At 40.6% G+C, this 14,977-nt stretch overlaps 1 protein-coding gene across 1 annotated transcript in view; it reads left to right on the top strand.

Moving 5' to 3' along the window:
* The window catches only part of LOC106588622 (protein FAM135B), a 53,066-nt gene extending 50,754 nt beyond the window's left edge, over positions 1–2,312 (top strand). Inside the window, exon 20 of the mRNA XM_014177789.2 lies at positions 174–2,312. Within this exon, the coding sequence (XP_014033264.1) occupies positions 174–379 (206 nt within the window). The 3' untranslated portion in view covers positions 380–2,312. The remainder of the gene's footprint in view (positions 1–173) is intronic.
* Positions 2,313–14,977: the final 12,665 nt, after the last annotated feature.

Genomic DNA, 14,977 nt, shown 5'->3' with positions numbered 1-14,977 from the left:
CCGTCATAACGTACTGTACCTTTCTCTCTGTTGACGTGCCAATGTGATTGCGTAAATAGAGAAAGCTTTTAACATTCCAACAGAGACTGATCCCTAACATGTGTCTGTCTGTTTTCACGCTGTAGTTCTCTGTGTACACTAACTAACATGTGTTTCTGTCTTCACATTTAAAGGTCCAGTGTACACAGAGATGATCAACAACCTACTCCAGCCGTTGGTGGGGGCTAAGGACTGTCGTCTGATTCGTCAGAATGTGTTCCACGCCCTGCCCAACACCGCCAACACTCTGATTGGCCGAGCCGCTCACATCGCTGTGCTCGACTCTGAACTCTTCTTGGAGAAGTTCTTCCTGGTCGCAGGGCTCAACTACTTCAAATAGAATTTAAAACTACTTCAAATAGTACTTCAAACTACTTTAAAGGGATACGTCAGGATTTTGACAATGAAGCCCTTTAGCTATTTCCCCAGAGTCAGATGAACTTGTGGATTCCATTTTTATGTATCTGCGTGCAGTTTGAAGGAAGTTGCTAACTAGCAGGAGCGCAATTGCAAACTAGCGTTAGGGCAATGACTGGAAGTATATGGAAACTGCTAGCCTGCTAGTAGATACCGCAGACTTCCAGTCATTGGGCTGACACTAGTTAGCATTGGCTCGCGAAACTACCTCTAACTTCCTTCATACTGGATGCATTGACATAAAAATGGTATCCACTAGTTCATCTGACTCTGGGGAAGTAGATAAAATGCTTAATTGACAAAATCCTGAAGTATCCCTTTAAATAGAGGCTCAACTATTTAAAAAAGTAGGACCACTACTTCAAATAGAGCTTTAGCTATAGAGAAACTGGCTCAGAGAGGCCCTAGGTCTATATGAAGATCTCTTTGTTGTGGTTGACTGGATAGGAGGATTTGGTGAGAGAAAGGGGGTTGCACCATGACTATGTACAGTGTATATTTAAAGTATGTATACCTATGTTACCCCTGCTGTCAAAGAGGTGATCATAACCTCTATACATCCCATCCACATTAACAGCTGTATACAGTATGTCAAGTGAAACAACCGCCGTGGTGCATCGTGTGGCTCATATTGGTGTTGTATAGGCCTTATGAACACCCCTTCATCCCAAAGTATAGTCAATATAATGTACATCTAATGTCCATCCCAAAGCACTACCAAATCAAGAACATTTCATGTTGGTATGTATCCTGACCTGAAGTGGCTAGTCTGAATGAGGATCACTGGATGAAGGATCTACTTGAATGAGTAAATGTATGAAATTGTTTTAAAAAAACTAAGGAGATAGTTGTTTGAAATTTAACTCCTTAATTTAATTGTAAATGTTATAATACATGTGTCAAACTCCACATAGAACTGTGGTGATATTATACTGTACAAATGTTTCTTTTTACAAAAATTATTTATATATAATTTTAAATTATGTATTTTAAATTATACCATATCCATACGTTTGTCAGACTATGAGCATTGTGTTGTGGATTTTATATCATACAATTTCAACACGTAACATGAAGGCCAAATCAAGAGGTGAACCTTCTCTGCAGTATACACTGTAATATATACAATGCAAGAAAAAGGTGTTCTATATATTTATTGTATACATTTATATACAGTATATTACATATATAAAAAGTGTATGTTTGTTGAAAGCATTTGTGTCCATCAAACTACTGAGTTGAGTTGAATGCTTATCAACCATGTAATGCCTTTGTGTTCTTTAAAATAAGGTATATCCCAACCTCCATAAGGTATTATGTACCTTCTACCGACTGTAGTGATCCTATTGAGATATGAGTATTACTACTACTGAGATATGAGTATTACTACTACTAAGATATGAGTATTTCTATACTGAGATATGAATAATATGAGTAATATTATACTGAGAATTACTATACTGAGATATGCGTATTACTATACTGAGATATGTGTATTACTATACAGATATGAGTATTACTATACTGAGGTATGAGTATTACTGCTACTGAGTCCATTGTGTAATTATCTTGGTTGATTAATATTTGAAATATAGAATTATGAAATATGAATGGCTATAGCTCATATCCCTTGGAAATGGGATTTTTTTCCTGATTTCTCATACCGTATGTGCGCTGCTTTTAGAGTTAGATTTTGTATGCATTGAACCTTTAATGTCGCTACCTTGTCTGTGCCAGGAACAGTATAATAAGGAGGGTGTCACCTTCCTGCGTCGGAGAACAGTGTCTCTACTATGGGAACTTACTAGTAGGCACTATGCTTCTGTCCATCGAGATTAAATGAATGTTTAAATTTACAGAGATGTTGTCATGGTATCACTTGGAGGTGACTGAAGTTGCGTCTATGGAGGTCATGTACCGACACAGACCTGTAGTTATTCTTTGCACTGGTTTGAGTGACAAGTACACTTTATGGTGGACGTTTACAGCAAGTAGACCTATAGATACACTTGCTCGACGAAGTCCTTGCACTCCAACATTGTCCTTCATGTATGGATGTTTCAATTGATATTGTACATACTCCATTCTCCGCTCACGGGTTAGCTTTCAAAGATGTGTCCATGAAGCTAGCGGCAAGCGACAAAGCTTGACCTTACTCGTCTCCTATTGTAATGTCCCATCTTCTAGTGTTCTGTCGTCACTGTCATTAAGCCCTGTCCTAGTGTCCTTGCAGTACAAAAGGTAACATCTCCAAGTCGTCTCCTGCGGCTGCTCTGTTTGCTGCAGTGCTGACTGGTAAGCAGAGTGTCACCGGGATTGACTTTAATTAAATGGCTTCCGTTAGGACGCACGCACACACACACACCACACACACAGCAATAGAAAGGGGGCTAGATTGTTCCCGTTAGGACAATGAGGGGATGGCTGGTTGTGAAACCTCAACAGAAGCTTTGTCAGCAGTCTGGTACAGCTAGCAGGCTTCATGCATCATTTCCTTCTGACATCCCTCTCGCATGTTTGCTTTTACCCCCAAAGGGCCATGATCTGTTTGTCTGTTTGCCCAAAGGGTCACATATTTCGTGAAGTAAAGGTTTGAGTTTTCATACTCTCCAAGGGCAGGTGTGGATTGGGATTTTAATATTCATGCTTTACAGGTTGTGTGGTTTAATTCATTGACATGTCATAATAGTTTTTTTTCTGCGCTTCTGTGTTTTCCCGAAGGTACATAATACAGTAGCTGTAGGCCTACATGGATTTTGTTCTTTATGTTTCTTTGGTTAAGCAAAACATTCTGATGGGAAAGAACTTGCTTGCTTCACACGGTCAGAGAGGGCCGCTGTTCTGGTGCTGTCATGAAGAGAAACGCTTCCCATTTCAAATGATTTAAAACATTATTCTTTCTTCTTGTTCACTCCTACAGAAGACATGACTTACCTCTGTCAGCAAAGCAACCCCTGATATGTTGACTGAACTTTTTCTATTTTATTTGATTATTATTTATCATTGGGAGAGTGAACCGTCCTTTGTTACAGTGTGTGTGTGTGTGTGTGTGGGGGTGTGTGTGTCACAGGTGGGTGGTGGCACTTTAATTGGGGAGGACGGGCTCATAGTAATGGCTGGAATAGACTAAATGGAATGGTATTGAACATCATTCCGTTCACTCCATTCCAGCCAAAATTATTCGCCGTCCTCCTCTCAGCAGCCTCCTGTAGTGTGTGTGTGTGTGTGTGTGTGTGTGTGTGTGTGTGTGTGTGTGTGTGTGTGTGTGTGTACGAGCATGTGTGTCCTTATTGTGTGCTTTTGTATAAAATGCTCCAAGGCAGCTGTGTGACATGTTTGTGTAGTGGTTTCATTTATTATCATTGTCTGTCTGCTGAGGATTGTGCTGCAATATGACCCATTTCCAGCTGTTTGGTATGAATGTTCCATAAAAAAAAAAAAGTTGGACTTGTGAGTGACATTGTATTTATTTATTCAATCAAATATTTTCTTTTTGCTAGCAATATAATAGAACTTAATCTGTGCCAATAATACTAATCTAATATTTTTCTAAGTTCGCTTACTGTATGTGTTCCTTAGTAGCTTGTGCCCATGTAAAAATATACATACAGATATTTCAGAACATTATGATAAACAATATCAACATTATATTATAATAAAAAAGTATGTTTCTTTATGCAATTGTGGAGCTTGCCTTCTTTGTTCTCAGCTAAAGAAACTCATTGTAATGCAATATTTCTGTATTAAGCTTAGTACAGGTGACTATAACCTTTAGAGAACAAAGGCTTATAGCATAAAGGATGAAGGATGGGACTAAAAACAAACAAAAGATAACTATTGTAAAATATACTGTGTCTGTAAAATACATATAGTACTGTATAAGCTGGAAGTAGAAGCCTAAGTGTTGTTGTCCATTAGTTTACTCCAATTAGGGGAATGTTGGAGGGTTAGGGGAAAATAAAGGGAAATCTATATATATATTTACAAAAAAACATGGGGGATTGGAAATGATGCAGACAATTACATTGATGGAAGCAACAATCTATTTGATCTACCCCCTAAAAAAAGGCTAATACCATATGGTTGTGCAGTTTAATAGGACTGTATTCCACAAAATACTCCTTAACTGAACCCTCTGAAAACTATGCATTTTCTGAATGATATTTACTACCCTTACCCATACATCAAAAAATATGATCTCACTTTTCTAATATTATGTTGCGCTAGGAAAACAGAACAATATAACACAAGTTACAATAATATTACATACAGTTGAAGTCGGAAGTTTACATACACTTAGAGAGTTGGAGTCATTAAAACTCATTTTTCAACCACACCACAAATTTCTTGTTAACAGTCTATAGTTTTGGCAAGTTGATTAGGACATCTACTTTGTGCATGACACAAGTCATTTTTCCAACAATTGTTTACAGACAGATTGTTTCACTTATAATTCACTGTATCACAATTCCAGTGGGTCAGAAGTTACATACACTAACAGCTTGGAAAAGTCCAGAAAAATGATGTCATGGCTTTAGAAGCTTCTGATAGGATAATTTACATCATTTGAGTCAACTGGAGGTGTACCTGTATGTCAAGGCCTACCTTCAAACTCAGTGCCTCTTTACTTGACATCATGGGGAAAATAATTCACCCAATTTATTGTGGGAAGCTTGTGGAAGGCTACCCGCAACGTTTGACCCAAGTTAAACAATTTCAAGGCAATGCTACCAAATACTAATTGAGTGTATGTAAACTTCTGACCCACTGGGAATGTGATGAAAGAAATAAAAGCTGAAATAAATCATTCTCTCTACTATTATTCTGATCCTAACTGACCTAAAAGAGGGTATTTTTATTAGGATTAAATGTCAGGAATTGTGAAAAACTGAGTTTACATGTATTTGGCTAAGATGTATGTAAACTTCTGACTTCAACTGTAGATATCTAGGGATAGTGTGTAACACATTCCACCATTCTTCCTTCGAGGGCAAACATCTGTTTGCTAAGTCGGTAAGTGCAGGTAGCCTTACAGAGAGCTGAACATGTCTAATAGATTTGACTCAAAGGGCATGAAAGTCATTCCACCTGCTCAGTGAGGCTGCTGCTGATTGGTCCTGTACCGTCCACCTGGGCAGGCCTCTACAGGTCACCACCATACAGGGGGACAATGTTCTACACCACTGCACAGAGAAAATCTCTTTCTCTCTCTCTCTCTCTCTCCCCTTTCATAATTACTGACCACACACAATGGAATCAATTTCTCAGTTTCATCCCGTTGTATTAAAGATTGGTCTCTCTGTTCAGAGGTTATGGGTGGTATGTGTCAGAATATGAATAATGAAAAAGATCATATCAAGAAACATCGGCTGTGCTATAGATAGATCTGTCAAATCCACTAGAAACAAGCAGAAAGTAATGAGATCTGTCATATTAAGTCATTTTTTATGAGATTTATTGAATAAAATCTGGCTTGTAGTGCCATCTAGCACATCCCTGCTATCAACGTTTATGTATGAACATAATGCTTATTTTCTAAATATGATATAAATCTATCAAACCATTGACATTGTTATGGACAACCTAGGTGGTATTTTCTGGCCTGGGTGCCAGTCTGTTTCTGCTCTACTTATGGAATTGTCTTGCCAAATGTTTAGCTTGACAATGACATTGACAATGGTCAAAAGCACAAACAGATCTGGGACCAGGCTAGGTATTTTCTAGGCTACAGTACAATATATTTCTGTGGATGCATAATGATCTCTGCAGCTACTTGTTACAGAGCTGGTGGTTCTACTGGCTTCTACCCGGTTACAGAGGTGGTGGTTCTACTGGTATCTACCCGGATACAGAGGTGGTGGTTCTACTGGTATCTACCCGGATACAGAGGTGGTGGTTCTACTGGTGTCTACCCAGTTACAGAACTGGTGATTCTACTGGTGTCTACCCGGTTACAGAACTGGTGGTTCTACTGGTTTCTACCCGGTTACAGAACTGGTGGTTCTACTGGTTTCTACCTGGTTACAGAGCTGGTGGGTCTACTGGTTTCTACCTGGTTACAGAGCTGGTGGTTCTACTGGTTTCTACCTGGTTACAGAGCTGGTGGTTCTACTGGTTTCTACCTGGTTACAGAGCTGGTGGTTCTACTGGTTTCTACCTGGTTACAGAGCTGGTGGGTCTACTGGTTTCTACCTGGTTACAGAGCTGGTGGGTCTACTGGTTTCTACCTGGTTACAGAGCTGGTGGTTCTACTGGTTTCTACCTGGTTACAGAGCTGGTGGGTTTACTGGTTTCTACCCAGTTACAGAGGTGGTGTGTCGTGACACGGTGCGGGTCTCTACTGTGAACCTATAGTGTGGTCTCTGCTGAAGTTATGTCCTGCAGGGGTAGTCGAGCATTCACTATGAGCATTTGGAGTTCAGTTCACCACCGTATGAGAATGAACTGTGGCTAGATGGATCAGGCGTGACCTGACCTTGTGTGGCCTACGCACCACCACAAAATGAACAGTTATACTGTACAGTCGTGGCCAAAAGTTTTGAGAATGACGCAAATATGAATTTACACAAGGTTTGCAGCTTCAGTGTCTTTAGATATTTTTGTCAGATGTTACTATGGAATACTGAAGTATAATTACAAGCATTTCATACGTATCAAAGGCATTTACTGACAATTACATGGAGTTGATGCAAAGAGTCAATATTTGCAGTGTTGACCCTTCTTTTTGAAGACCTCTGCAATCAGCCCTGGCATGCTGTCAATTAACTTCTGGGCCACATCCTGACTGATGGCAGCCCATTCTTGCATAATCAATGCTTGGAGCTTGTCAGAATTTGTGGGTTTTTGTTTGTCCACTTGCTTCTTGAGGATTGATCACAAGTTCTCAATGGGATTAAGGTCTGGGGAGTTTCCTGGCCATGGACCCAAAATATCGATGTTCTGTTCCCCGAGCCACTTAGTTATCACTTTTGCCTTAGGGCAAGGTGCTCCATCATGCTGGAAAAGGCATTGTTCATCACCAAACTGTTCCTGGATGGTTGGGAGAAGTTGCTCTCGGAGGATGTGTTGGTAGCATTCTTTATTCATGGCTGTGCTGTTAGGCAAAATTGTGAGTGAGCCCACTCCCTTGGCTGAAAAGCAACCCCACACATGAATGGTCTCAGGGTGCTTTACTGTTGACATGACACAGGACTGGTGGTAGTCTTCTCCGGACAAGCTTTTTTCCGGATGCCCCAAACAATTGGAAAGGGGATTCATCAGAGAAAATGATTTTACCCCAGTCCTCAGCAGTCCAATCCCTGTACCTTTTGCAGAATATCAGTCTGTCCCTGATGTTTTTCCTGGAGAGAAGTGGCTTCTTTGCTGCCCTTCTTGACACCAGGCCATCCTCCAAAAGTCTTCGCCTCACTGTGTGTGCAGATGCACTCACACCTGCCTGCTGCCATTCCTGAGCAAGCTCTGTACTGGTGGTGCCCTGATCCTGCAGCTGAATCAACTTTAGGAGATGGTCCTGGCGCTTGCTGGACTTTCTTGGGCGCCCTGAAGCCTTCTTCACAACAATTGAACCGCTCCCCTTGAAGTTCTTGATGATCCGATAAATGGTTGATTTAGGTGCAATCTTACTGGCAGCAATATCCTTGCCTGTGAAGCCCTTTTTGTGCAAAGCAGGTAACCTTGCCTGTGAAGCCCTTTTTGTTCCTTGCAGGTAACCATGTTTGACAGAGGAAGAACAATGATTCCAAGCACCACCCTCCTTTTCAAGCTTCCAGTCTGTTATTTGAACTCAATCAGTATGACAGAGTGATCTCCAGCCTTGTCCTCGTCACACAAACCTGTGTTAACGAGAGAATCACTGACATGATGTCAGCTGGTCCTTTTGTGGCAGGGCTGAAATGCAGTGGAAATGTTTTTTTGGGGGATTCAGTTCACTTGCATGGCAAAGAGGGACTTTGCAATTAATTGCATTCATCTGATCACTCTTCATAACATTCTGGAGTATATGCAAATTGCCATCATACAAACTGAGGCAGCAGACTTTGTGAAAATTAATATTTGTGTCATTCTCAAAACTTTTGGCCACGGCTGTACTTGTTTTTGGGGAAGCTAATCTGAAAATATAGTTTACCAAGCTACCAATTACTTCACACTGGAAGATGTTAAACTACAGTAAAGCTACCCCTTGTTTAACTAAAGTTACTTCGAAAAAGTAGTACACTGATCAAAATTACCTCGTTAGAATCTGAAATGTCAAGTTAAGAAACAGGCCTACAAGAACAGATCAAATATTAACAGTGTAGTGAGCTCTTTGTGACGTCCAGAGAGTGAGTGTGTCGGGTTAGCCCAGTGGTCAGGGAGAGAAAAAAAACAAGGGAGTAGTTATTTTGCTAATAATTTAGTATTTTTTGTGTACGCAAAAATGTTATGGGTAGTTCCAGTAGTTAGCTACACCACTACATGGCAAAAAATGAATTCGGTACTGAAAACACTACGACGCTACTCCAAAGTGTAGATCTATTAGTAGTTGAGTTACATGTAATGGAACTACTTGCCAACACTGTTGTAGAGTTAAGTATGGCTTGATCAAACCCCCTCAAATAAAAGCCATGATGATTTCACCAAATAAAGCAGTTGCAGGACTGATGCCAGTTAAAGAGCGTCTTCATAGATGTTTGAACAGTTTATGCTGTCTCTGTTCTCTACAGGTTATGTTTCCACAATCTGCTCTCTCCATCCCACTAACATCCTTAACTCTGGTAGCAATATGGTTAAACACAAACACATTATCATCCAAACACATACACTTTCTGACCCAACGACATAGGCCTACTGCTGTAGCCCTACACCACCGGAGGTTGGTGGCACCTTAATTGGGAAGGAAGGAGTCATAGTAATGGCTGGAACGGAATCAATGCAATGGTAACAAATAAATCAACGACATGGTTTCCATGTGGTTGATACCACTCCATTCTCTCCATGTGGTTGATACCACTCCATTCTCTCCATTCAAGCCATTTTTATGGGCCGTCCTCCCCTCAGCAGCCTCCTGTGGGCTACACACAGCCACCACATTCCATTTACCAATCAAATTTTCCGTCATGGAAATATCTGTTATAATCAGACTCTCCAGAAGATGGCATTACCCTCCTCTATTCTTGTTGTTTAGAAGGTTGTGAGGCAGCGTGAAAGGCAGCTTGAAATTACTTTGGGTTCAGTATATTGTGGCACTTTATGTTGTGATTGAATTGAATATCAAGTCACTCACCTTATTCATAGAGGGATGGTAATCTTTTGCTGATAAAACAGACTATTTTTCTTTGTCATCTTTAGTCATCGTGCACATGGATTCTGGTGGAATTCAAAAGGATATCTCTTGGAGTCTGGGCATGTTTGTCTGTAGGCTGTGAAGTGATCTATAGGTCAGAGACATACTTAACGAGAGGCGAGGAGACTCACAGACAGTGGTACAGGCCAAAGTATTGATCCAGAAGTATTTGACATTTCATGTAGAACCCTCACTGGTAATTCATTGTCAGGGTGCGTCCATCCTTCCTGTCGAAACAGAGAACAAACGTGATCCTCATAAGGGATCCATAAGTTATGAGCCACGCAAAGCATGTTACAGACAAATAGTGAACTCTTGTTTTGACCACAACAATAGCAGCTCCCTTCCTCCTTCATTTGAAAGGTTATCAGCTTCTCCAAGACCCTGTAATATAGATAAGTAACATCCTGGCTTCGTGCACAATTCTGGCAACACCCACCAATTGGTGGAGAATGCACTTGGACACATCTAGATCATTCTGCATGTTACTGTTGCTGCAGAGGTCAACATGTTCTCACTAACATCTATAGAGAGATGTATACTTTGTGAGAGAGAGAGAGCGCCAGAGCAAGAGAGATAGCGAGAGAACACGATGGAGAGAGAGAAAGAGACACAGATAGAGAGAGACAGAGAGAGACACAGAGAGAGAGAGAGATGTACTGTACATATGTAGGATTTTAATTGGACCTATATTGCCACAGCAACAGGATTTTAGCGTTTAGTCCACAATGTTGCTTGAGCGATGGTTAGGCTATTTGCTGGTCAAAAGTAGGCTGCATGAAAAGTGAAATACTGTTAATATAACCGTGTGTTAGTTTGGGTTTTCAGTGAATTCATGAAAATTACAACGTTAATCTGAAAATTGTCATCAACAAAATAGGGATAAAATGAAGATCCTACACCTGTAGACAAAGATAGCAGGAGACAGATGGGTGGGGAGTGGTGTGGGGTCAAAAGGAGCCTGGAATTAGACCTCCAAAAGTGACCTTAATATCGCACACCGAAAAAGTTCCATCCTAAAACTGACAGCCTGGGCGAAGACGTCCCTGCTACACGTACCTGAATCTGGCTCTTCCACTTTTCTTTCTGATAAGTAGTCAGTCATTCACTGCTGTGTGAGTCAAGTAAAGCATTGTCTATTACTGTGAATGGCTCAGTAAAAGTCATATGCCTACGCATCACAGTAACCACATGACATTATCATTGCTGTAAATGCCAATACTGTGACTCTGACCACAGTGATGCCACAGTCCGTTTTTACTGCTCTCTGCATTGTTAATGATGTCCTGCCTACTATCCAATATGAACTCAGCCATAGTCACAATATATCTGCGTCCCAAATGGCCCTCTATTCCCTGTATAGTGCATCACATTTGACAAGAGCCCTATTGGACCTGGTCAAAAGTAGGCCGCTATGAAGTGAACATAAAGTAAATATGTCACAGAATAGTGCACTGAGAGTTCAGGTATTGTTTTGAATGTGACTCAGGTTTACTTTGTCAACAAATGTCTCTCCAGCTCATCCTCTTTCTGTTCACTCAAGCATCCACAACAATAAGACCAATTTACTCAACTATCAGTCACATTGGGATTGACTATATACTGTAGCTTGCGGCTTCGGAGAGAGGAAGAATGGACAACAACTATCAACAAAACCAATCCGAGACCCTCTCCAAGAACAGCAACTTGAATGTGGGACCTCCAAGGTGTACAGCTATGCTTTTGGAACATTTCAGACATTCAAACACGAGTTTATCGCAGATCCCCTAGGAACACTGAACAGCAGCAGGATTTCATTTCTTAAATCATAGTTGGTGGATGTAAAAAGATAAAACTATAAATCTGTCAACCCAGTGGTTTTAAACATGAAGTAATCTGCTTTAGTTCTGGGAGATCACAGCAGGCAAAGAAATGCTAATCCCACATAATGATGGCTGTGCATCACAAAGGTCCACTCTGTCAGGAGAAATACAGACGGTAGAGGGAACGCACTGCGTGCGTGGGTGCGTCAAGTGTGTCCGTGTGAACTTTGAAGAGAGTGGCAAACCATTCAGTGCCTCTTTCTGTGGACCAGATATGTTGCAACAGTTGAGGGAAATACTGTATAGCTACTCTTAGAAAAAAAGGTGCTATCTAGAACCTAAAATGGTTCCTCCGCATTCCCCATAGAACCATTTGAAGAACCTTTTTTGGTTCAAGGTAGAATCATTTTGGTTCCATGTAGAACCCTTTCCACAGAGTGTTCTACAGGAACCCAAAATAGTTCTACCTGGAACCAAAAAAGGTTCTCCTATGGGGACAGGAACCCTTTTGGAGCCTTTTTTTTCTAAGAGTGTACCATTTACTGAAGGAACACAGTTTGATGTGACAGCTTGATGTGTTCTAAATCCATTTCCTTTTTAACTACAGATTAACCTTGACCCATACAGGAGGATATCTGGGGATTATCCACTCTGTGATAAATGCATATGGTGTGCTTTTGAAACGCATCCCCAATCCTTCGGTGAACATACTGTCATTCATGTTTTAGTTTAGCCTTACAAAGAGGAACGCTGAAAGAAGCATTGATTTCTCTCTGTTTCTTCTTGTGTTTCTCCCACAAAGAGGTGTCTAGGTCATGTCTAGTTGGTGTCTGGAGCAGGGGAAGCGGAGAGTGGAGAGGAACGGTAGAGGCAGGAGGAAGTGGAGGGAGGAAAGGAGCAGTGGCAACGAGGGGAAGGGGAGACCTATGACCTCGAGTCTGCACACTGTGTTTACTCGCTTTATCTCACTTTTTTCTCCTAGCAGTGGAGAAGGCTGGGGTGGGTGTAAACTGTGCTAGACTAGACAGACAGAGACAGACAGACAGAGACAGACAGACAGAGACAGACAGACAGAGAGGCCTACAGAACTCTCTGCTATGGGCCACAGAATATACATTTAAAAAAAGGCTTCTTCAGTGTTCGGTAATAATGGCCCGATTCTGACTTATTCCTTCTTTACACGTTTTGATTTAAGCACTTCTCAGTATTTGGTATTCAGACTTACAGTATACAGGCTTAACTGGCTTTGCAGGTGTGGCTCCCTTGCACGCGCTAAATTGAATTAAACTGCTGAAAACACTCCCACTTGCTGGCCAACAGATTTTCTTGTGAAGTTTATCTTCATATGGTTTTCAGTACATTTATCTATAGCCATCCCTTTAAATATGGTGTACCTGTAATTACAATTTTCTCAACAGACTCACTAGAATATATATCAAGACGTCACGCCCTGGCCATAGAGAGGGTTTTACTCTCTATTTTGGTTAGGCCAGGGTGTGACTAGGGTGGGCATTCTATGTCCTTTTTTCTATGCTTTGTATTTCTTTGTTTTGGCCTGGTATGGCTCTCAATCAGGGACAGCTGTACATCGTTGTCGCTGATTGGGAGCCATACTTAGGCAGCCTGTTTTCCTTTTGGGTTTTGTGGGTAAATGTTTTCTGTCTTGTGTTTTTCACCTGACAGAACTGTTGGCTTTCGTTTTTGTTTCTTTAAGTGTTTCGTCATTTATAATAAATTATGACCACTTACCACACTGCATCTTGGTCCCCTCTTTCAGACGATCGTTACACAAGAGAACGGTTCAGAATAGGGATCAATGAAAGAAAACTGTCTAAATACACGCATATTAGTCTCCTTTTCAGCACCAATTGGTAGATTTAAAAATACTCTGATCTTGTATATTATTCATGGTTTGAAGTATTTATGAATAATAAAAAAACAGGTTTGGAGAGCCTTTGCCAATACAGTGGTTTGATTCATCCTAAAAGTTGTCATATTCAGTTGTTCAATCCATGAAATATTGGAAGGTGAGAAAGTGTACAATAGGTGTTGAATAGTAGTCCTATAAATCTACCCTAATAATCCTCACTAATCATGGAACTGTGATGACTACGGTCCAGTCGTGGTGAACCGTGCACCAGGTTCCAGGTTTAAACTGCTTTGTGTGGTCTGGGTTCCATAATGATCGAAATAAGCTACATGTTCCAAATTATTGCACAATTTGTAATACGTCAGCCTATTATGATCCACTATCGCCAGCGATCCTCACGAACACCCACACAAATGTAAAATCACAATGTGATGGAATGATGCAAAATGTATGGAAACTAACCCTAAAGTGACACTTATAAATGTATGCTGGCATAACTGACAGTGGCTACAGATAGGGGTTAATATTTAACACGATACAAATTGTAATAAAAATACAGTGAAATGTCTGGCCATTTAATTAAAACATTCTAGAAATCATAAATCAACTCGGTAGATTTGGCCCTATACTGTCATTTGCTCATGGCTACAGAAGCTTAGTCTCCACATTTCAGTTATAAGGCCAACATTTCAAAAACTTCACAGTGGAAAAGATAATATGTTGATACGCTGCAGTTCGCTGCCATGTGACTGGTTTCACATTTGTCTCAAGCGATCAGAAGGTAAAATAGATATAAAGCAATTGTAATTCATATTTACAATCTCCTTACCCAAATGGCTTACTCATTTACCCAGCTCTTATCAGTTTGTATATGACAGTGCGTGGAGAACGGTGTTGATTCTATAGAGGAACAAAAGAAACTAGATGTTGTTCCACTTGGAACGGACAGGTTGCTCCACCTTATTCATCGCTTCATCGTCCTTTATGGTGGTGGAAATAGGGGAATTCATTCAAGGTCAGAATACGGCGTATCTGTGGACAAACGTTCGCATACTACTCCCATGCCTAAATGAAAGGTCGGAATATGAGTAGAGAGAAAGGTTCATAAAGATGATGTTCCATTCACGCGCGCATAACTCGGGTCGCTAGCCTTATAGCACCCTTCATTATACTGTTTTCCTTGAAACATTGTAGTTCACACAGGTGGCTGTCCAGGTACATAGTAAAGCATCAACGTGAAATTCATTCAAAGTTAATTAATGGATAAATAGATAAAGGTCATTCCCCATAGGGCTTATCGCGTCTGATGTTTTCATTAAAGCAAAGAAAAACTATTAATTCTCAGCGTGCAGTCACCCCTGCCAATACAGTTAATTGGCAATTTGATTAAATTTCAGCATTTAATGTGTGTGTAAAAGTAGGGTATTCATCTCTCAGAGATATAGTCCTCTCCGCTGACTGGTAGTCTGTGGGAGAAGTCCATTAATAAAAAAATTCTATGATTTATGGCCAACTTTTAAAATGACT

Source organism: Salmo salar, chromosome ssa27, assembly GCF_905237065.1.
Source record: "Salmo salar chromosome ssa27, Ssal_v3.1, whole genome shotgun sequence".
Taxonomy (NCBI): Eukaryota; Metazoa; Chordata; class Actinopteri; order Salmoniformes; family Salmonidae; genus Salmo; species Salmo salar.
This window is presented reverse-complemented; position numbering and strand designations above follow the sequence as displayed.